This window comes from Cnephaeus nilssonii (assembly GCF_951640355.1).
Source record: "Cnephaeus nilssonii genome assembly, chromosome: 7".
In the NCBI taxonomy this organism is placed as follows: Eukaryota; Metazoa; Chordata; class Mammalia; order Chiroptera; family Vespertilionidae; genus Cnephaeus; species Cnephaeus nilssonii.
The window spans coordinates 11,791,718-11,813,755 of NC_137078.1; the positions used below are offsets into that span (position 1 = coordinate 11,791,718).

Genomic DNA, 22,038 nt, shown 5'->3' on the forward strand with positions numbered 1-22,038 from the left:
GTTTGGTATAAAACTTTATTAAAGAAACATTGTTTTCTCGTGAAAAAATACTACATTAGAGAAGACGGTTTTGGTTATCAGTCTTTCCTCATAGAATCACAGTGTCAGATAATCATTTCTTGACCTTTCTGGGAACTTGCAGGTCACAGATTAGCAGGACATCAATACACAAGAGAAAAGAACTCTCAAATTTACTGATGGCCCCATTTCTCAGGTGGTTTAGACCGGCCCTGAATAAACAGTCTGTGTTTAGTGATCCTCTCTCTGCCTCTGCCTGCCTGTAAGACCAGGACTCTGCAAGCAGATGAGGGCCACCCACCCTTCCCAGGCTGAGCGAAGACTCGGTTCACAGAGGCGCTAAAACAGGGACTCGGCAAGGTCTGAATAAAGAGTTTTTATTACTTGTAGTCAATGGTCATGAAATGCCCTTCATTGGATACCATCAGATGAGGTAGGGAAGACATTCCAGAGGAAATTTGTTAATGGGGCAACATTTTTATTTCTGTACATTTACATACAAATTTTCCTCAAAGGTACAACAGATGTGACATCATGCAGACATTATCTTTGAACGACACAGTTCAGAACTCGATAGGCTTGTGCTATGAATGAGCACCTCCAGAGTGAGCCCGGTGGATGTGCAGTAACACGGTTCTGACTAGGAACCTCAAATGTTGGGGCGGCAGAAAGGACAGAGGGAATATCCCCACTGGACAGAACACACTGTGCTGCTTTTCCAAAACACGCTACAGCAAAGCGAGGCATCCTTTGAAAGTGAAGCACGGGCTTTCCCCAGCACGTGCGCGCGCGCGCCACCTAGGGGCTGGGAGGTGCGATGGTCACAATTCATTTAATGGCACTTCAGTCATTTCTTGTTTGGCTCTAGGAAGTGGTACTGTTTGAGTGCAGTACTTCCTCTACGATGTTCATTGTTGCTTTCTGTTCTGTGGCCAAAACAACTTACCAGCCCCTTTCCTCTAAAGTTGCAAGTAATTATACTCTTAGAAAACAAAACATTTAGAACTTTTCCTTATTTGTCTTGAGTGCTAGTACTTAGGGTACTTGCTCTGAGTTATGATTGACTTGTAGAAAAGAACAGATGAAGAGCTGTCCAGCCCTGCCTCAGGCGTTCACATTTGTGCATAACTTATTGAAAGGGGTTACAGCTCACCAGTAGGATAGCAGGATGCAAGAGTGGCTGGTGGAGGAGAGTGGCTGCAGCACATACCTGGAGGTGACTCCCCGGGTGGGTAGGAGGTGATGGGAAAGTGGACTTGAAATGGCAGGTGTCTGTGAACTGTTTCCCTACTGACCACAAAGGAAACAGGACTGAGGAGTCCAAGCTTGACCAATAGGTGCTAGGGAGCTGGTGGCTGCAGCCCCTTCCCATGCAGAGCAAGGCGGGACTGGATGTGTATCAGGCTCAGTGGGCCCTGGCCGCCTTGCCCACTTGGCGTGGGATTTCACAGGGCTCAGCCCACAGGGAAGCTTTTCTGCTTTGGCTACATTTGATAAAGGTGTTCCTTAAGAGCTTCAGATATTCTTAAGCTAACCCAGCAACAGAAGAGGAGCTCGGCCTAACCCTGAAGAGGAACAGGGGTTGGTAAGTGCTGTGCCTTCCCTCCACCTTCCTAGAGATTACCGGCAGCACTCTGCAGCTCCATCACATTTTAAAAGGCCTCTGCGATCGGTGAGAGAATGCTACAGCACTTCCGTAGTACAGGAAGGGGACTGCAAGGTGCCCTGGTGCTGGGGTGATGCCGACATACACCTGGCCAGGTGCAGGCCCAGGCCCTCACCGGCTCCTACCCACCTTCCTCAGCTGCTCAGGTGCTTGGCGGCTGCATATGTCATGTCCTGGATTAATGGGTCTTGCTGCCAGGTGGCTGGTAGCAAGTACTCTAAAAAAGGCAGAAGGTATTCAACAAGTTTGGCACACGGAGGCTGCACATTTGTAAGAAAGGCCTTTGTAAAGTAAGGTGAATGTGGACTCACATGGAAACATGGAACAAAAGTGACCTAAGAGATGAGGGAAGGCGAGGATGAGCGGGGCTTGAAATAGGGAGACTGGCCAGGTGGCCTTCCTTCCTAGACAGCGGCCCTTGGACGAGGCTGGAGCCCCCAGACCCTGTTGATTCGACAGAAAGTACGGTTTAGTCACTGGAATCACACACACTTGCAAGTTTCACCTCCTCACCATGTTTTTTTTTTTTATCAAGTCACCAGTTCCTATTGAAGTCCACCAGATTCCGAGGGGAGTGGTGGGCGGAGACAGTAAGAAACAGGCCAGGTAGAAAGCTAGAAGGGGAGAAAGGGAAGTTTTCAGGCCCTTTGAGTTCTAGCAACTGTCAGTTGGAGGTCACCTACGTCCCAGGCCCGAGACTATGATTTCCTGGGAAAAACACAGCCCATGACAAAGACACATGTCACAAAGTGGGGGGTGGGGTGGGTGGACAATTCTAGAAAGGACCCAGGCTGTCTGGAAAATCAGGTGCCTCTGTTGTTCAAGGGGGCGCCTGCCTGCGCCAATGAAGCTTGCTTCTTAGTGCCCCCCCTGCCTCCCCCTCCCCCCACGTGTCCTTGCGGAGGCCCCCCAAGCTTCCTCTGAAACACCCTCAGGTGGAGAAGCCTGACGTGGAAGGGAAGAGGAAGCCTGCATTGTCTGGGACGAGCAATGAACTCAATGGCAACCCTTGGCTATTGGGGATGGGAGTTGAACTTTGGGGAGTTATTGCTTCCTCTCAATTCGTCTTGATGCTTTAAGAGAGGCAGGAGGTCAGTTGGACTAACCTGTGAGCATCCCACTGCTTGTCCCAAGCCCCACCTCTGTGCTGAGGGAAGTGGGAGGAAGCAGGAAGCAGGCAAAGGCAGGCATGAGGGGGACTGGCTCCCACAGGTTCGCAGTCTCAGCGTGAAATCGGTGGGAGCGGACAGTCATCCAAGCTGGTGATGCTGTGGTGTGCTCCGGATGGGCATGCCACTGTCTTTGGGAGCGCACCCCCCCTCTGGGTTTGCCTTAGTCCTCTATTTCAGTTCGTGTCCCACTGGTTTCCCTTCAGAAAGGAGCCGTGTTTTCAGGTAGTGCTGGGCAAAGCTGACGGTGGAGGGAGCTTTCCGCGGAGCCGGATCTGAGGAAGCATTAATGCTAAACGCCCCACACCTCAGCGCATCTAGTCGTGAACTGAACCAGGCAAACTTGGGTCGGAAAACTGGAGACACTGCCGCGAATCATTTACGATTTGTGGTGAAATGTTGAAGCTTTTCCCCCAAAGAGTTTCCAGCATCCAGTACAAAAGGGTGATCTTGAAGGAAAGATTAAGCTGGTTTTAATGACATTCGTGAGCTGCTTTCTCCCAAAACATGGGCCAGAAGCTCTGACCCTACAAACAAACAAAAACTTTCAGACCATCAGCCTCTGGCGGAAACCTCATCATTTACATTTCAGCGTCAGGCAGTCTGAACTGCTCACGGTGGTGTCTGCGCCCAGCCGGCGGCCCTGGGGGCCTCTGGCCGCTGCCCGCGGGGAGACTGGGTCTCTCTTTCGAAGGGGGTGGTTCTATTTCAAGATCAGTGAGAGGAAAGGGAATAAAGTGCTTCTCGTAAAAATGACCAAAATAAATACAAACATTTAATGGCAGAAAAGAAAGTCTCATTTCCAAAGAGCCTGCTTCCTCACATGATCCTCAGAGTTTGGGAAAGACTCCCCCCACACCAGCGAAGGTCCTGTGCTCCCACGGCGTCGGTGCCGTGTGCCCGGCAGAGCCACGTGTGCTCGCAGCCACAGGTCTGGTCCCTCGGTGACCCTGCGCGCAGCCACCCGCACGGGCCCAGGTCTCAGGGCAGGCCGCGCGCAGAGCCGCAGGACCGCACGCCGTTGGCCGCGGCGCTGTCGGGCAGCACGTCCCCCGCGGCCGCGGCGTCGTGGAGGCCCGAGTAGTCCTTGAGCTCGGCGTTGGTGAGCAGCAGCGGCTGCTCGGCCTTCTTGTGCGGTAGGAGCGGCTGGCGCGTGTAGTGCTCCCCGTTGGAGAGGCTCTCGGGCAGGCTCTGGTTCCGGCTCTCGGGCAGCAGGAGGATGCAGATGATGCAGATGAGCGTGCAGCAGGCGAAGATGATGTGGTGCAGGAAGTAGCCTTTCTGGTTGTGCAGCTCGATGATGGGCGCCGTCAGCATGCCGAAGCCTGCGCTGGCCAGCACCAGCCCCAGCCCGCCGCACCTGCAGGAGGGCCGAGCACCAAGGTTAGTGTCCAAGGCCACCCCCCGCGCATGGCACAATGGATCCCAGAGTGCGGACATGGCAAAGTCACGGCAGATCCCGAGGCCTGGCTGGGGCGTGGGCACCGGGCATGCCCCCCACCTGTGCACCCCCCATGTAGGATATCCCAAACCACCTTCATCTGGGCCACCTGTACACCACCTCTAGTTCACGTAATACTTTCCCTCATTTAATTTGAAAGACAACTTTATAATGTCACTGTAAGTGGACAACTATCCCTTGCCATAAATAATGTACATGAGTGAAAAAGAGAGTAGTATTAAATTCTGCTATTTCCTCTTGCTCTTCATTTAGAAAAGTAGTAGGGGGGCTGGTTGGATTACCAAGGGTTAAAGGTGTTAAAGACATACCAACACTAGCAGCCTTTCTCTTTGCCACAATCAGAGATTTGAAGACACTTTGTGAAAACAGTATTTTCTCACTGTGAGTTGATGTTATTTACTGTCGAGTCCCATGTATTTCCTAGAATCATTCTGCACCCCACCAATGGGAGTGTCCCGTCTCTGGGAAAGGCTCTTCCAGCAGCCGTGCCCTGACGGAGACATTCCCATCGCACTGAGCTCAAATAGCACCGAACAAGCCTGGAGCCTGAGCCACTGCCACTCCTCTGCCACAGGAGGGGACCTACCAAACACTCCAAAGGCACTGTAGATACACAGCAGCGGGAAAAACCATCAGACCTCCAATTAATGGCGATTTGGGCATAAAGATGTAATTTTGGGGAGAAGGTGTTATGTGGACACCAAGAAAGCAGTGCAGTGCTAGGCTGCAGGAGAGAGGACCACGGTATTCAGGTGACAGGAGGTAATGGTCCTACTGTCCCACTGGGCCCTTACTTACAGGACAGACAATTGGCGGGTCTCAGAGCTCTGGGGCCACAGGGAAGGGGCCGGGCGAGGAGGCCTCATCTCAGGGGAAATGCAGACATTTGCCTCACCTCAGAGAGCAGGTGCAGACCAGTAGGCAGAAGGTCCAGGGGTGCAGATTTCAGTTGGTTTAAATAACTTTCAAATGGACCTGGTCAAGAGTTAGGTACTGCTCTTTAGGAAATGACATTTACTCTTGGATGTGCTTATGAGGCAAAGGGGCTCAAGGGTAGGCCCCTGTAGCATGTGGGACACAGGAGCTCCCAAGGAGCCCGCGATTCCCTTGGTGACACTGTAGGTGCATCTAACTCACAAAAATACTGACCTTTGAGGACACAAGTACAAGATCTACACTAATAAAAGAGAAACATGCAAATTGACCGTACCTCTGCTATACCCACAAGCCATGCCCGCCAGCCAATCAGGAACGAGTATGCAAATTAACCCAACCAAGATGGCTGCGGCCATGAAGCGAGCAGGAGGCTTGGGTTGCCCCCAGTGATGGAGGAAGCCAAGCTTCCTGGCCAGCCCTGGCCTCTGCTCAAGGCTACAAAGTTTCAGTTATAGAAGATAAATAAATCCCAGATACCAGGGCCTTCGTTTGGGTTGCCGGAGGGTGTGGCCGGCCTGCAAAGCACCACAGGCCCCTCACCCAGGCCGCCCAATGCCCCAAGGGAACCCCCACCCTGATCCGGGACACCCAGATCTGGGCAAACCAGCCGGCCCCCACCCGTGCACCAGGCCTCTGTCCTATCTAATAAAAGAGTAATATGCAAATTGACTGTCACTCCAACACACAAGATGGATGCCTCCATGTGGTCAAAGATGGCTGCCCCCATATGGACACAAGATGGTCGCCACAAGATGGCCAGCAGGGGAGGGCAGTTGGGAGGGACCAGGCCTGCAAGGGAAGGCAGTTGGGGGCGATCAAGCATGCAGGGGAGGGCAGTTAGGGGTGATCAGGCTAGCAGAGGAAGGAAGTTGGGGGCGACTGGGCCTGCAGGGAAGGGCAGTTGGGGGGGACCCAGGTCTGCAGGGGAGGGCAGTTAGGGGCAATCAGGCTGGCAGGGGAGCAGTTAGGCATCAATCAGGCTGGCAGGGGAGTGGTTAGGGGGTGATCAGGCTGGCAGACAGAAGCAGTTAGGAGCAATCAGGAAGGCAGGCAGGCGAGCAGTTGGGAACCAGCAGTCCCAACCAAGATCGGGCCTAAATGGGCAGTTGGACATCCCTTGAGGGGTACCAGATTGGAGAGGGTGCAGGCTGGGCTGAGGGACACACACCCCTGTGCACGAATTTTGTGCACTGGGCCTCTAGTCTACATATAAAAGTCAACTGTGTGTCTACATGCTAGCAAACAACAAGTTGAAGATGGAGTTAAGAGAATTCCTGTCACGATAACATCAAAAGAGTAAAATACTTAGAAATAAATAACAAAGGAAATGCAAGACTTGTGTGCTGGAAGCTATAAAGCGAATGCTGCTGAGAAAATTTAAAAGATTGTAAAAAATGGAGAGACATTCCATGTTCATGGATTGGAAGACCAAATATTGTTAAGATAGCAATTTTTTTTCTGAATTGATCCAACACAATCCCTATCAAATTCCAAGATGACTTTTTGAAAAATAACAAAATCAAGGACTGACTTTTTCACTTTCAAAACTTACTATAAAGCTATAGTCACTAAGGCAGTGTGGTGCTGGTGTATTGATAGGTCAAGGGAACAGGACTGACAGTTCAGAAATAAACCCTTACATTCATGGTCAACTGATTCTGACAAAGGCAAATTCAGCAGGGAAGAGACAGTCTTTTCAACAAGTGGCATTGGGACAACCGAATATCCACGTGCAAATGAATAAAGTCAGACCTTTGCTGCCCAGTGTACACAGAAATGAACTGTAAATGGGCCACAGCCCTAAATATAAGGGCTCAAACTATAACACTTCTAGAAGAAAAGGGAAAACATCTTTTTCTTTAGGGAAAAAAAAAAAAAACTTACACATGACATCAGAAGGAGGATACATAAGAGAAAAAAAAGGCCATTTGGACTTTAAGAAACTTTAAAAGTTCTGTCCTCCAAAAGACACTCTTAAGAAAATGAAAAGAAAGACCATACACTGGGAGAAAATGTTTACAAAGCCTATGTGATAAAGGGCTTGTATCCAGAATATATAAAGAGGTCTCAGTAAGAAGATAAGCCAATTTAAAAAAACTGGCCAAAGATTTAAATAGACATTTCTCCAGGGAAACTATAAAACATCCAATAAGTACATTTGGAGACATGCAAATCACAACCACAGTGAGATATTATTTCACGCCCCTAGGATGGCTATAATCAGAAAGACAGACAATAACAAGTGTTGGTGAGGATGCAGAGAAACTAGAAGCCTCATATTGCTTTTAGGAAAGAAAAATGGTGTAGCCTCTGTGGAAAAGCGTGTCAGTTTCTTAAAAAGTTAAGTATAAACTTTTATGATCCACCAATTCCACTCCTATGCAACATGAAAACCTGTGTCCACACAAAAACGTACCAGCGCATGTTCATTGTAGCATTATTCATAACATCCAAAAATTGGACAGAATTCCATTGTCCAACTGGTGACTAGAGAAACAAAATGGTCTGTCATATACAGTGGAATAGCATCCGTAATAAAAAAGGAACGTGGATGAATTTCGGAACCATGCTAAGTGACTGTAGGAATCCATTTATAGGAAATGTCCAAAAGAAGGCCAATCTATAGAGACAGGAAGCAGATGAGTGGCTGCCTGGCTCTGGGAGTGGGAGGGAGACTGCAAGGGCCAGGAGTAATTTTTGGTGAAAATGTTCTGTAATTGGGCTGTGGTGAGGATTGCACTGTCATTGCACTATATACTAAAAGTGCATAGATGCTATGGTATGTTAATTATCCTATATAATAAAAGCCTAATATGCTAAGTGTCCAGTCATCCGGTTAACCAATCAAAGCATAATATGCTAATGATATGCTAAGGCTGCTCAACCGCTCACTATGACGAGCACTGACCACCAGGGGGCAGACACTCAACGTAGGAGCTGCCCCCTGGTGGTCAGTGCTCTCCCACAAGGGGAGAATCACTCAGCCAGAAGCCGGGCTTATGGCTGGTGAGCACAATGGCGGTGGCGGGAGCCTCTCCTGCCTCTGCGGCAATTCTAAGAATGTCCCACTGACAGCTTAGGCCCGTGTGGGGAGCAGGCCTAAGCCATCAGTAGGACATCCCCCAAGGGATCCTGGACTGCAAGAGGGCACAGGCTGGGCTGAAGGACACCCTCCCCCACAGTTCACGAAGTTTGTGCACTGGGCCTCTAGTACCTCAATAAAGCTGTTAAGAAAACCCCAAAACTGTTCCACCTGGGGCCTCCTGTTGATACAAATAACCAGACTTCTAGTCTAGAAGGGCGCCCACGCACGCCTCACCTTTCTTCCTGAGAACTCAGAGATTGTCCAGGCTCCCCTCTCCCTTCCACCCTGCTGCCTGGGTGGGAGTTTCTGTTCTGCTGTGCTCTGCAGGTCTTCTCAGGGGCGTTATTGTCCCCAACAAGGGAAAGAGAGACCCTGCCTTTGCTACCTGCCGTCCTACTACAACACCCCCTCTGGCTGGCCAGTCCAGGATCGGGAGGGTGACAGGGTGCATCAATATTTCTGCTTTGTGGCGCCAACAGAGAGGTGATGAGAGTTTAGACAAGCAGAGACGATCAGCAGCAAACCTGTAGGAATCAGGTAGAGATGGTGGCATGTTGGGGCTCTCCAGGTGGACAGCTGGACCTAAGGGCCACCTTAAATCAGACATACAGTTTTATGATAAAGATAGGACAGAGCAGAGTCTTGCAAATATTTTTTCTCAAAGAACAGAACTTAAGAATGGCAACTGTGTGTGCATGGGTGGGACAATGAATGGGTGGTCTCCCCCATTTTGTCATGTTTCATAACGAAAAATAATTAATTTCTCTCTCCTCTTCTCTCTCTAAATTAGGAATGGCCTTTTGTGTTTGCAGGTAGCAGCCCACCCCCAGAGGGTGTGGCCTCAGGCACAGCAGGTGCTGGGTGATTCAGAGGTGAGGAGGGTGGCCAACACTTCTCCTGAGGTAGCTGCAGGCTAAGACCCAGGCTGGGTTGCGAGACAGTCTCACCAGGCGCACTGCCCTAGGGACAAAGCCAAGCCTGGGAGTCCCTGGCACTTCCCTTTCTCAGCCCCCTTCCTGCCCAACCCCCGACCAGCTCAGGCCCAGGGGGGTTACACTCCCCTCACTGGAGTCTCCCACAGGGACCTCCCATCTCCTCAGACTTCATTTCCTCACTGCTGACAAGGTGCCCTGTTTACAATACAGAGCTGACAGGCCAGTCACTCACTCCAAATCCTCCCATGGCTCCCTCCTGCCTCCGATAATGCACAGCTCCCAGGGCTCCCCCTCCCTGCTGCCCTCCTGCCCGTTGCCCCCTCTAAGCCCTCCATGGGGCTCTCTCACCCTGCTTCAGCTAAGCTCCGGAGCTTCGCGCCCAGCCCTGCCAGGTTCCTGCGTAGGTAACTGCCTCATGGGCTTAGTGAAGAAGGAGACATGACTTGTCTCTAGTGTTCGTTCAAGTAGAGGAGCATCAAGACGAGCAGTTGGCAGTCAGGGCCACCCCACCTCGGGCAGCCCACACACACAGGCCAGGTCAGAGCGAGCTGCCTGACAGACGCTTGCTGCTACACAGGCCGGAGCTGCCACAGCTAAGAGAACAGGCGGCCTGGGTCCGAGCTCTGGCTCCACCATCCACAGCGTCCCGTCCCCTCTGAGCCGCAGGGAGAATCGGTAAAGGGGTAGGGAGAGCAGCACAGCGAGCGAGCCCAGGCGGAGCAGGTTTGCTGCTGATCGTCTCTGCTTGGCTAAGCTCTCATCACCTCTCTGTTGGCGCCACAAAGCAGAAATATTGATGCATTCCTAACTTCTTTCTTGCGGCATTAATATTAAAGTGACCAACAGCGGGAGGTGAAGGGAAGACCGCTGAGATCAGTGGAGTGGGGTTGGGGTGTTTGGTGAGGGATGAGGAGGAACCTGACAGCAAGGCCTGAGCTGAGCAAGTTCAAGAACTTAGAGGCTAAAGAGAGGAGGAGCCAGGCCTGGCCGGGTGGCTCAGTTGGCTGGAGCGCTGTCCGTACACCAAAAGGTTGCGGGTTTGATTCCCAGTCAGGGTGCGGGTTTGACGTTTCTTTCTAACATCAAAGTGTCTCTCTCTGTCTCTCTCTCTCTCCCCTCCTCCCTCGATTCCTCTTTCTCTAAAAATCAAAAGAAACATATCCTCGGGTGAGGATGAGAGAGAGAGAGGAGCCTAAAGCCTCCAGGATAAGGTAGAGACCCACAGGCTGGCTGAGGTGCGAACAGCTTTGGTCCTTCCTTCTCCTCCCCAGTCCTCTCAACCAAGCCCTGCAGACAATGCCTCCTGAGGCTGCCTCCCTCCCACCACCCTCTCCCTTCCAGAGACTTCTGCTCCGGCTCCCTCCCTCCCCCCACACTGCTCCCGCGCACTCACCTCCCTCCTCCCACACCACTGGCTGCTCCCTCTGCGCCCCGGAATCCAGTCCCAGGCAGCGCCCTGGTACAGGCTGTGCAGGCTGCCAAGTGCTCTGCCCGCCGCCTTCCCTCCCTCCCAGTGCCCCACCATACCCTCCGCACACCTGACTTTACAGCCCAGACCTACTCAAGTTTGCATGTCTGTGCGGCTCTTATTCTTCAGGTTTTCCAGGGCGGGGCCAGGCCTGACTCAGTTTGCTAGCCCTAGCCTCTGCCAGCCGCTGGCTGAGAGCTGGCTGGCACCTGGGTAGTCACTTGGTACGGCCCCAATCCCTCCCCACCCGGTGATCACACCCTGCACCTTGAGATGAGCTGGATCTGGCAACTCACTTTTTGCTAATAAAATGCAGCAAAGGTGATGAGATGTCCTCCATGATTAGCTTACAAAAGACTGGACTTCCAGCAAACTCTCTTGTTGGCTTTCATGAAGCCAGCTGCTGTGTTGTTGAGGCCCATGTGGCCGGGATCTAAGGTGGCCCCCGGCCTAAAGCCAGCAAGGAACAAGGTACTTGTTCGGCGAGGAACTGAATCCTTCTGTTACGGTTTGAATGTGTGCGTCCCCCAGATTCATGTGACTCCTAGTCCCCAGTGTGATGGTATCAGGAGGGGGGCCTTTGGGAGGTGATTGCATCACGAGGGCTGAGCCCCCTGGTGGGATTGGGGCTCCTAGGAAAGGGCCCCGAGAGCTCTCTGCCGCCCAGCAGGTGAGGGCGCAGCAAGCAGGCCCTCACCACACACCAAGCCCGCCGACACCGGGGCCTTCCCAGCCCCCGAACTGCGGGGAGGAACCACCTCTCTGTGTGTGTACACCGCCCACTCCACGGTGTTCTGTCACGGCAGCCCAGGTGGGTTAGGAAACCTGCTGGTTACTGAATGAGCTTGGAAGTGGGTCCAGCTGATTATGGCCTGGGGGAGACCCTGAAGGTGAGAGCCCAGCTAGGCCATGCAGGCTGCTACCCACAGAAACTGTGACAGAATAAGCACAGGTTGCTGTAAGCCACCACGTTGTGGGGTAATCTGTGACACAGCAATAGATAACGGATACACTAATCCATGAGTGATAGCACTCCCTACACTGAGCCATGGAAGAAAGCAGCAGCCTCCCCTCACCCAGGCGGAGACGTGTCATCAGTGCTGTCTGCGCATCAGAACGCCCTCCCCAAGGGAGAGAGTGAGAGCACGAGGGGAACGGTCACATCATGTGCCACGGAGCATCCAGGGGACACAAATGAGGAACAGCAGTGCTTTGGGGAGTGTCTCCAATTATTAACCCCTTCCCAGACAGAGTCCCGAGAACCTCTTAAAGACACACTGAACCTTTCTGTTAGTATCTGTTCATGTGCTTACCATCCCTGTTAGCTAATGGGCCCTTCAAGACCAAGGAGTACTTCTTAGAATATCAACGGCACACACTGTTTATGCCCAGTAAATATCGGCTGTTTATGGATTACACTGGCTTCGTAGGTAGGAAGGTCAAACAAACAGGACAGGTTAAATATAGATGACCGCTGGAAAGAGCGATGTGATTGACTCCATCTGTGAGATGAGTAATATGAACTCCTAAAATAACCACTTAGTCTTTTGTTGTTGTTGTTAATACAGAAGATATTTTCCCATTATTTTTAGAGAGAGTGGGAGAGGGAGAGACACAGAGAGAGAAACATCGATGTTAGATAGACACATCGATTGATTGTCCAGATCAGGGCCGGGGATCCAGCCTGCAACTGAGGTACATGCCCCTGACCGGAATCGAACCCAGGACCCTTCAGTCCACAGGCTGATGGTCTACCCACTGAGCCAAACCAGCTAGTGTGCCACTTAGTCTTTTTGATCATTCTAGTCACTTTAGGAAGCCACAGGATGTTGCAAGGGACGTACTGGATGCCAGGGAAAATGGACATGTTCAGCGGGGCCTTTGATATCAGTAAGACATCCTTTTCTCTGAAACCTGCTTGGCTTCCACCTGACCTTGTCACTAAGAGTGAATGCCACTGACAGGCAGCTCAGTGCATGTCAAGACCACACGTGGGTTAACATGCAGGAAGGTAGAGTGCACAGACCCACGAGGAAGGTTGAACACGGATTCATGGTTGAAGGAGCTGAGCTCAGCACCACACAGAAGTCTCCCTTCATCATGACCAATGAACTTGATCATACTAATACATTATGTTAATAAATCATGTCACATGAAATATATTTGATTTTTGGTAGGATTAGAGGGATCATTAAAAAATTACCTATATACACATATACTATATACACATAAACAGGTATGTACACATGCAGGCTAGTATATAATGTGCAATATATCTTTATATATTTTTTCAATGAAAGCAATTTTCTGTTTGGTTTTCTATCAAAGATACCTTAAAATTATTCTGTAAGATTAGAAACAATTTTGGCAGAATTTGGTACATCATTTTTGGCTTTGTATTTTCTTTTTGAAATTTCAGTTTAGAGAATCGGATCATTACATGCTTGGTTATTTAGGTGATAGTTTCATTTTCCTCCCAATTGGTTCCTGCGTTTTTCTGTTGGTTGCCACTAGACGGCAGCATATGCACAGTAGAGCAGTCAGACCCTCAATTTACAGATAAAAGATAATGGGGGCGGGGCAGCTTTTGTCTTGCTGTGCTTTAGGAGCACACAAATTTTCATTTCCACCAGCTATCTTTATTTTACTAGTTATAATATCTAAATTACTTCAAGGATAGAAAGATCCACATACAGGGAGCCGCCTTATTGAAAATAGCAAATGAATTAAGAATTCCAGACTCTTCATCATTCCATTGAACATGTGAATCCCAGAAACACACCTCCCATTTCTCACTTCCTCTTTTATGTTACTTAGCTTGTCTTTACTAGACTTCTGTGAAATCAAGGATGAACAAATATTTGTGTCAATTTTTACAGAAATAAATATAACTGCCCAAATAACAATTTTCTTTTTTTAAAGAGTATTGACAGTCATACATGTTCAGTAATTATATATAGTTGGACTGTATAGAAAACCCCAAAGAATAAATATAACTATTATTATGAGCAGACATGTAAGAGAGAATAAAAAATGGATTCTGAGCTCAATATCAATCCATAGGCATACAAGCTTTGTCGATATCTTGGGATAGCTGTCAATGTCAGTTTTCATGTACAAGGCCAAACCCTTTACCTATATCCTCTCCTCCCTCACCACCACCACACAAAGCGGTCATGAGTCCTCCCACGGGAGGGCACAGAGGTGGAGGCTGGCTGAAGGATGTGCCCGGGGCCATGCAGGGATGAGTGGCTTCTGGGGTCACACTGGCCCGCCTCTGCTCTTTCCTCTGGGCTGAGGACCAAAATCTGGGCTCATCCTCTGCCCTCTGCTCGGCCCTTGGCCTGCTGTTTAACTTCTAATGTGTGTGCCTCGTCTCCTAGGCTTCTGCTCACTCACTGAGCATTTGCTATAAATATTTAAGACACAAATCTTTAAAAAAGCTAAGCAGACTCCACATTACACATAGGCCATTTTTGTCCCCAGTGCTGGCTCCCGAGGCAACGTTAGAGAGGAAGACCTCAGGGTCTGGGGTCTAGTCCTGAGGTGGGAACCAGGAAGGGTTAGTTAGGATGAAGGTGTCAGGTCAGGAAGTGCCAAGAACAGTTTCTAGAAGGAGGTGGGGTGGCCTGAGGGGAGCAGAGCAGGAGACACCAGGAGGGAGTGGATGGGCTCGGACCGAGAGCAGGGGACCCACCCTCGAGGCTCAGGGTGTGGAGGGAGCCCATGAGAACTTTGGGAAAATGAAGTGGACTTGCTGTTGTCACCAGCACCTGCCTCCTTTCTCACCGGACTGGGAACGAGGGGCTCCCGCCTGCGCTCCCAGGTGGACACCACAGAGAAAAGATGACGGCCACAAAAAGCCACCAAGTGCTTCCGGATCAGCCAGGGTCCCGCCACTTTGTCCACGCCAAAGCGGAGAAGGTGCCGCAGACACAGGTCCTTCCCCAGCCACCCCCAACGTCTCCCAACGCATCTGAGAAGAACCCGCTGCCTCCGCTAATGTAAGGGGCGGCTGTGCCCGCGCCTGCGAGGAGGGCAGCGCGCCCGGCAGCGGGAGGTTTGGGTGGGATCAGGGGACACAACGAACTGACTAATTAGCCCTGGCGAGTCGCTGTCATTCTTGGACACTGGAGCTCTACAAGCTGTTGTGCAGAAAGGTTCTTATCCTCCCGTTTGCCCAGTCAGCCCTGGCAGCTGACCTGCACTATCGTTCTTGTTCAGAAGACGTGTTTTTAACACAGCTTTATAGAAAAAGGCTAGTTTTGTACTAAGAACGGTGAAGCTCACAGACCGCAGGCCACCCATCCTAGCTTACCCTGGATTTATCTGCATGCAGTGCGGGGAGGATAAGAAAGCCACTCCGGTCCTGGGACTGTGTAGGAACTGTCCCTGAGAGAGAGAGAGAGAGAGAGAGAGAGAGAGAGAGAGAGAGAGAGAGTGTGTGTGTGTGTGTGTGTGTGAGAGACAGCTTTCGGAAGGAAACGGTGCCAAGAGGGGGGTCATCAGTAACACCAGACAGTTCCATCCTGGCCAGGAGACAAGACCCCCTTTGCACTGAATTTTCTTTCATTCTCTGCAAGTACAAAAACATCACCAAGGGCCAAGATTTTTCTAATTCGTCATCTTGGCAAGCTCAATCTGACAACATATTTGTTGAATTTCTACCCCCAAATCATCTTTCCAGGTTTGCAGGTTTGCATCACAGAGGAAAACGAAACGGTGTTTCCTTCAGTTCAGCTGCTTATGCAAAATCTCACAGGGAACAGTAGAGTCTCCCCACTACCAGAGGGAAGGGGTGGCCACCCCAGGGGAGCATCTGCAGTCACAGAGGCCGCAGAGCCACAGGGGCCAGCAGAAAGGCAGTCTAACCTTGACTTCTGCTCCACAGAGAGAATCCTAGTTGCTGGAATCGTTTGTAAAGGGAGGAGGTTTAGGTAAAGAAAAGGGAGAGAGCTGCCGTCTGCCTCAGGCACTTTGCAACGTCCAGCATTACAAATAAGAACAAACTTCAGGCTCAGCTCTTCACTTTGCTCAGGCAGAGGCTGGACAGGATGGATTATGTGGCATTTCACTGCTCTTTTCTTAAGTATACAATTCCTTGGCATTTTATCCCACAGTACCAAGCAGCCTCAGGCTTGGGCTTGGCACATATTGTAAAAATCTGGGAGAATGAATCAAAATGAGGTCATGTGAAAATTCTATTGTCAGCATGCCTGCTGGGAATGTGGGAAGAAGAGTCCGTGAACCTACCTGCCTCCTCCCAGAGTCCTTCCCAGTAGCCGGGGGCTAAAATAATTAGTCTAGCAAATCCCACCTTCGGCCCATCACGTTGGCCTCCACTCGTTTCCCCGTGTGGGAAAGTCAGGGTGGAAAGGGTGTCGTCATGCTGACTTCTGGGTTTTATCTCGCAGCTGAATAATTGCCCATATTCACAGTTCATATTTTAAAACCTGTGTTGGAAATGCTAATGATATTCCCATACAAAGTTCAAAGTAAACCAAGGTGAGGTCTTCCGTAGTCCCACACAGTAATTACCGGGAAAACCTATGGCTTTGCAGTTAAGTGGTGCCCTTTTAAATAAAGGCAAACCCTTTTATTATGCTGTGATCTTAGTAACATCAAATGGTGTGTGCCCCCCTCTCCCATCCCCCACTACCTGGGATAGCACCAGGAAGGACCAAACCTCCCTTCATGAACCAAAAGAAAGGAGCTAAGCACAAGTTGGCACCACCCTCGGGGAATTATAAACTTACCATAACTCTGCCAGGCTGTGTCCTGGTGCTGCTCACCTGGCTACTGCCGGACACATGGTGGGTTTGTGAGAAATACTGGCTCAATAAATCAATGCTATAACTTGCTGGGCTTTCTCTCTATGTGGCCTGTCAACTTCTCAGGCCAGTAAAAAAACAAGGCCCTTTCTACTTCCCTTTTTTATTTAGAAAAGGTTTTTTCATTGGGGTCTCTCAGAGGAGTTAGCTGCATTTGATTTCACTTGAAGTATGGGTGTAAGTTATCAGATCTCACTCCTTTCCAGTCATTGCCATGTTCCCTTCCTCCTCCTCCTCCTCCGCCCCTCCTCCCCCTCCCCTTCTCCTCCCTCTCCCCCTCCCCGTCCTCTTCCTCCTCCTCTTCCTCATCTAACTGCACCCTGGCAGAACCCAGAATCAAGTTCTCTCCTGATTCTCAGCTGCCTCAGGTCAGGGTGGAGCGCCCCTCACTGAGCTCACTGCTCAGCACAGGCACCACCCTTGCCCGAGGCCGGGGCAGGCCAAAGCTCAGGCTGTGAGCTCACTCAGAGCCTCGCCAAGTGGGCAGCCCTCCAGGGTCCCAGGAACACATCCTGTGGGGCTTCTCCCACCACTCACCTTATCACCGTGGGGGTGATCTCTGCGCAGAAGAACACACTGAGGCTTCCCACTGCGTGGGAGGCAAACATGCCCACGATGGAGAACGCGATGGAGAATTTGTCCTTGACGCTGTCGCTCATACCTGAAGGGCAATCAGAAAGGGTTGGTGAGGAGGGGCAGAGGGAAGGGGAACGGAAGCTAGTCAGGCTGAGGCGGAGAGAGCAGGGGAGAGGGGAGCAGGGAGGCCTGGGACGCATGAAGGGTCTTCCCTCTTCCCCTCTCTGCTGTTGGGGTGCAGGCCAGGGTGCTCAGTCCCTCTGCAGAGGGAGGAGCAGCCCAGCGGCAGGAGGTCAGACCCTCTGGGCAGTAGACTGCCGGGTTCCCGCAGGTCCCCTGTGGGTCCTGAGGGCTGGGGCACACTGACTGCCGGGTTCCTCAGGCTGAGCCGGCCTGGCCGGAAGGGAGGCTGGCAGTCTCAGGACTATAGCAACGTCCACTCTGTGCCAGCCTTCCGTATGGTTCCAGAGAAAGGTGCCCGCACTCAGAGAGCCCTGGCTGTTCGGGCCTGAGTTTTGCCCAGTCCAATATACAGGACAGGGTATCTTAGGCTTGATTTAAGGGAACAAAAACTCAAATAATCCAAACAGAAAAATTTATGGGCCTAGAAGGAGAGGGCTCAACCAACCCAAGCATCTTGCAAATGGCACCAGAGTCTGACCTCACGCCAAGGTGGCGTCTAGCGTGAAGCAACAGCAGGCCGCTGGAGCAGAGCTCAGTTCCCTGCGAGGCTGCACGGGGACCTCAGGCTCTCCCTGTGGAGGGCCCAGGGCCATGGGCTCGGGTCAGGCCAGGCACATGTGACCAGCAGCACTGCGGTGCACAGCGGTGGCCCCGTCCCCGCCGCGGAGAGCAGCAAGCCTGCGAGACTCATTCACAAGTGGGACAGCAGCTTCCCCCGCAGCACGGCCAGCCAGGCCTCCAACACCCGTGGGCTTTCTGATCGCGCCCAGCACTGCCCCCAAGACACGCTGCATCTCTGTGTGGGTGGCAGCTGAGGCCTGTGCTCACTGCCGGTGCGGGTGCCAGGGGAAGAGGCGAGGGCATGCGTGCAAGCCGGGCACAAACGGGAGGATGAGCAGCTCTTTCTAGAAGCAAAGGGGGCAGAGAACACAGATGTATGCTTATAGTGTCCAACCTACGGCCAACTTCAGCTGCAACTCTTGGAGGGTGAAGGAGGAGGAGAAACAGGAGAGGGAAAACACAGGTGTGTGAGTGTTTATGAAATTGCCCGTTTGGATGCAATACAAAGATGATGACCCGCACGCACAAGCATGCGGGGCTCACCTGAGTCTGGGTGCTGGCTGTACTTCCCAATCACTGGGCCACGGAGATGATGGCACCACAGGGACGAGGACGAAGAAAGCGGGAAAAGGGGGAGAAAGAAAGCACGTTAGGCAAGCCCACTGTGTGTTTCCATGTGGCTGGTAGCTCAGTGGATTCCCTGCCAGGCCTGGGCCAGAGTGCTAGAGAGATGGAGCAGGCCTCTTGGGACACTCCCAGGCACTGGAATGAGCACTCGACTAAACAAAACTCTTCCTGTTGGGAAGGGCAGGCTAGCGCCCCGCTGGCCTCATCCTGGGGAGAAGCCTGCACCGTTCGGAACCGACTCTGGCTCAGTCCCGGACCCGAAGCCGAGCCCTCCTTCCGCTGCACACGAGACCTGTCCCTGCCGGCCTGTGCTCAGGGAGCCTCCGCGGCGGCCGGACCCACCGCCGGGGGCGTTATGCTCTGAGTCCGATCCTCGGACGACTTGTCCTTTGCACAAAGTTCCCGTGGCATTCCTCCCGGCTCGGGGAAGAGAGCCCGGCGGCGGCCCCGGGCTGCCACTGCGCGGCCCCGGGAACGCCCACTCCCCAGGGCTCCCTGCGAGGGCAGCGAGGGCAGCCCCACCGGGGACAGGACGGTCGAGAGACAGACAACACTTCTCCGGTCCCTCGTCAGTCACAGCTGAAACAAAGACCAGTCCCCAGCAGGATGCAGGATGCATAGGACCTGCCGTTAGAAAAATGCCTCGTGGGGTGGAAACCAGCTATTGTCTAATCCAGCTTGCACACAGGCGGAGGATGTTTCTTTCGCTTCCTTCCGTTCTGGACCCTGACTCATGTCTCGGCCACATCCCGCACACCTGACATACCGGAGGCTCTGACCCTCGGTGCACGAGGGTCCCGAGCCCAGTCCCCACAGCCTGGTAGCTCTCCCCGTGGCATCTGTGTCCCCACAGTGTCCGAGCTGTCCCAGGAGGCCGGGCATGGGTGAGAAGAGGGCTCAGCTGCCGGGCTCACTCATGTCTCACCGTGAGCAGGCCAGAGAGATGCCGGTGGCTCCTTCCACGCATGGAGGTGGGCCTTGGCTCACGCGGCGCTGTTCTGAGCTTGCCTTCTTATAGTTGCAGGGGCTATGTGGGTTCCCTAGTGTTCCTTCAAATCATTTAAACATTTACTGAGAAATTCTTTGGCCCAAAGACAAGCTGAGGAACTTGGGAATATCTACTGAAAAGCAGTGTCCCAACGCAAGAGTGTCAACATTTACTTCCCCCTTCATTTCCCAGGGAAGAAACAAGCCCTCTCACAGAGATGGTCTGGCCGCTAGTGAAGCCGCGGCCATGCAGGTGCAGTGAGGGCGGCTCTGAGCGGGAGCCCAGGGCTGGGGGCGAGGAGAGAGAAGGCAGTCACCATGCACAGCGGTTAGAGTGGCTGACTTTCCAATACCAGGTCACTGAAAACTAGTCTCACGTCCCACCAGCCCTTTCGTACACCGGCCCCTCCACCCGGCCCCGCCCCACGGCCCTCCCACTCCCCGGCTCCACTCACGGTTGAGGAGCCCGAGCTGCAGGAGGGAGGCCAGGGCAGTGAGGATCATGAAGAGCAGCAGCCCTCCCCGGCGCCCCAGGAACCTGACCACCACGCACATGGCCAGGCAGGAGGCCAGGGCGATGCTGGCCATGGTGTAGTAGTCGGCGTAGAAGTTCTCCAGCAGCGGCACCTTCACCTCGTGGCCCATCATGCTCCTTGCGAAGCAGTGGTGGATCCCGAACCCTGTGAGCCTGTGGGAGACACACCGAGAGGGCCAGGTGCGGGCGTGCAGGGACACCAGGGACCGTGCCACGCGCCGGGAGTCACTGTGTCCAACAACGGGGAATCGTGTAAGCGGCTCCATGTGTAATCAAAAGTGTGCCGTTACCATCAGTGAATGGACAGGAGAGTGACACGCAGACTGAAGACGTCAGAGAAGTAACCCTCGCTGGGGCGCGCGCTCACTCCCTGCCATCACCCCAGGAGAAAGGTGTGAGCATAAAGGGAGTGAGGCCTTCTGTTCAAACAGCAACTTCCACGGGAGCCCCACATGCAAGACAGAGGGCTCCCCTCGTGTCGACTCCTTCAATCCCACGTCGGTGCCGCAGGAGCTACGGTCAGACCCACTTCACAAACGGGCACACAGGCTGAGGGAGGTCTAGCCGCTTGCACAGATTACTCAGCTGGCAAAGGACAACCTTGGAGACACATTGCCCATCTGTGTCTGCCTCTTCCTTCAGCACTCGGGGTGCTGGGGGCCTGGGAATCTGTGCAGAGAACCACCTATTCAACCCTGTTCTGCCGCTACTTGTCAAAGGCACCGAAGAACCAGGAGAAGCCAGGCCACATGGTCTTGGAGACTTTGTTTCAATTCTTCATTTACCTCTGCTCCCTCCACTGCCCGGATCAAGCCTCTTGTCTGCCCCACAGGATCACAGAAATCTGCTGGCAACATGTGTCCCAGCTGCTGCCGACAGATGTCTGCTCTGGGAAACATCTGTGCACGCCCAGGGAGGCTGCAGCAGTGGTGACCACACCACGTGGACTGAACCCAGGGCTCTGAAGGGCCCTTTGGGACGGGGTCTGGTGTGAAACGCTTGCATGCTGGGGGAGCCCCTTAGTTATGTCAGCGCTCAGCATCCATCCCAGAGTGAGAACTTGCCTTCTCCTCCTACTCCCTTGGTGCTCTCATCACGCCTCGAAGTTGCATCAGGCCCACTGCAGCAGACCCACCCCTGCAGCAGACCCCACCCCTGCAGCAGACCCCACCCCTGCAGCAGATGCCGCCCTTCGCCAAACACACGCCTTTCTGCTTGGGAAGCACTCAGCCGAGGACCCAGCCGGGGGCCGTCCTCTTCTCATCTAGTAACTGAGACCCAGTCCTCCGTCTCCCGGCCCGATGACTGCCCTTCCCTCCTGGCTTCCGGAGGTGCAGGGAGGTCTTCACCTTTCTGTTCTGGTGGAGAGGACTCTGACCGCAAAGGCAATTTACGACAACAAAGCCAGAGAAAGAGACACCCTCCAACAAGAATCATTAAAATGTCATCTTGTCTTTGTCACATTTTGTGTTTTTCCCAAAATACAACTTGGAGAAGTCACTCCATTCTCAGTGGTCCTATTGGTCTAGCCAGTGTCTGCCCGAGATGGACAGTGGTGCGGTGGGCGTGCCCGGGGCCAACTCTGGGCCAGGAGGCTGAGGCCTGAGGTCTTGGCCCTGCCCACCGGTTGGCCATGGCTGGTCAGTCCCTTGCCTGGGCCATGGTCTCCTCACCTGGGGGACAGACAGGGTATAAGTGAGGTCTGAGCTCTCCCATCACTCTGGCAGGAGAACCTTCTGTATCTTCCCCCAAATTTAATCAGAAACCCCAGTACTGAGAACTGATTAAATGGAGCTGCTTTGATAGAAACAGCTGTGGGGAATGGCAGGCCTAGCCTGGCTCATCCTCTGAGGGTCGAAAGGATGCACATCTGTGTGGACTAGCCCAGGGCCCTGCCTGAGCTGCTGGGGGTGGCTGGCTGGGGCTCTAGCTGCCCCGAGGCTGGGGGTGGGGCCCATAGCCTCCAGCAGTTGTCGCCTTCTGACCACTGGTTAGGAAG

The 22,038-nt window shown here is 52.7% G+C and overlaps 1 protein-coding gene across 4 annotated transcripts in view; it reads right to left on the reverse strand.

The window, feature by feature from the left end:
* Positions 1-378: 378 nt before the first annotated feature.
* SLC22A23 (solute carrier family 22 member 23) overlaps positions 379-22,038 on the reverse strand; it is a gene marked incomplete at its 3' end in the record, with an annotated part of 184,322 nt that continues 162,662 nt past the window's right edge. Inside the window, exons 7-11 of one of the 4 annotated variants that reach the window (XM_079778285.1) lie at positions 19,960-20,192; positions 18,434-18,466; positions 18,285-18,308; positions 17,108-17,231; positions 379-4,213 (exon numbers count right to left, since the gene is read on the reverse strand). In XM_079778285.1, coding sequence (XP_079634411.1) covers positions 3,835-4,213; positions 17,108-17,231; positions 18,285-18,308; positions 18,434-18,466; positions 19,960-20,192 — 793 coding nt within the window. Of the gene's footprint in view, positions 4,214-17,103; positions 17,232-18,284; positions 18,309-18,433; positions 18,467-19,959; positions 20,193-22,038 lie in introns of those variants that run through there. The other 3 variants (XM_079778286.1, XM_079778288.1, XM_079778287.1) reach the window with 3 other exon arrangements.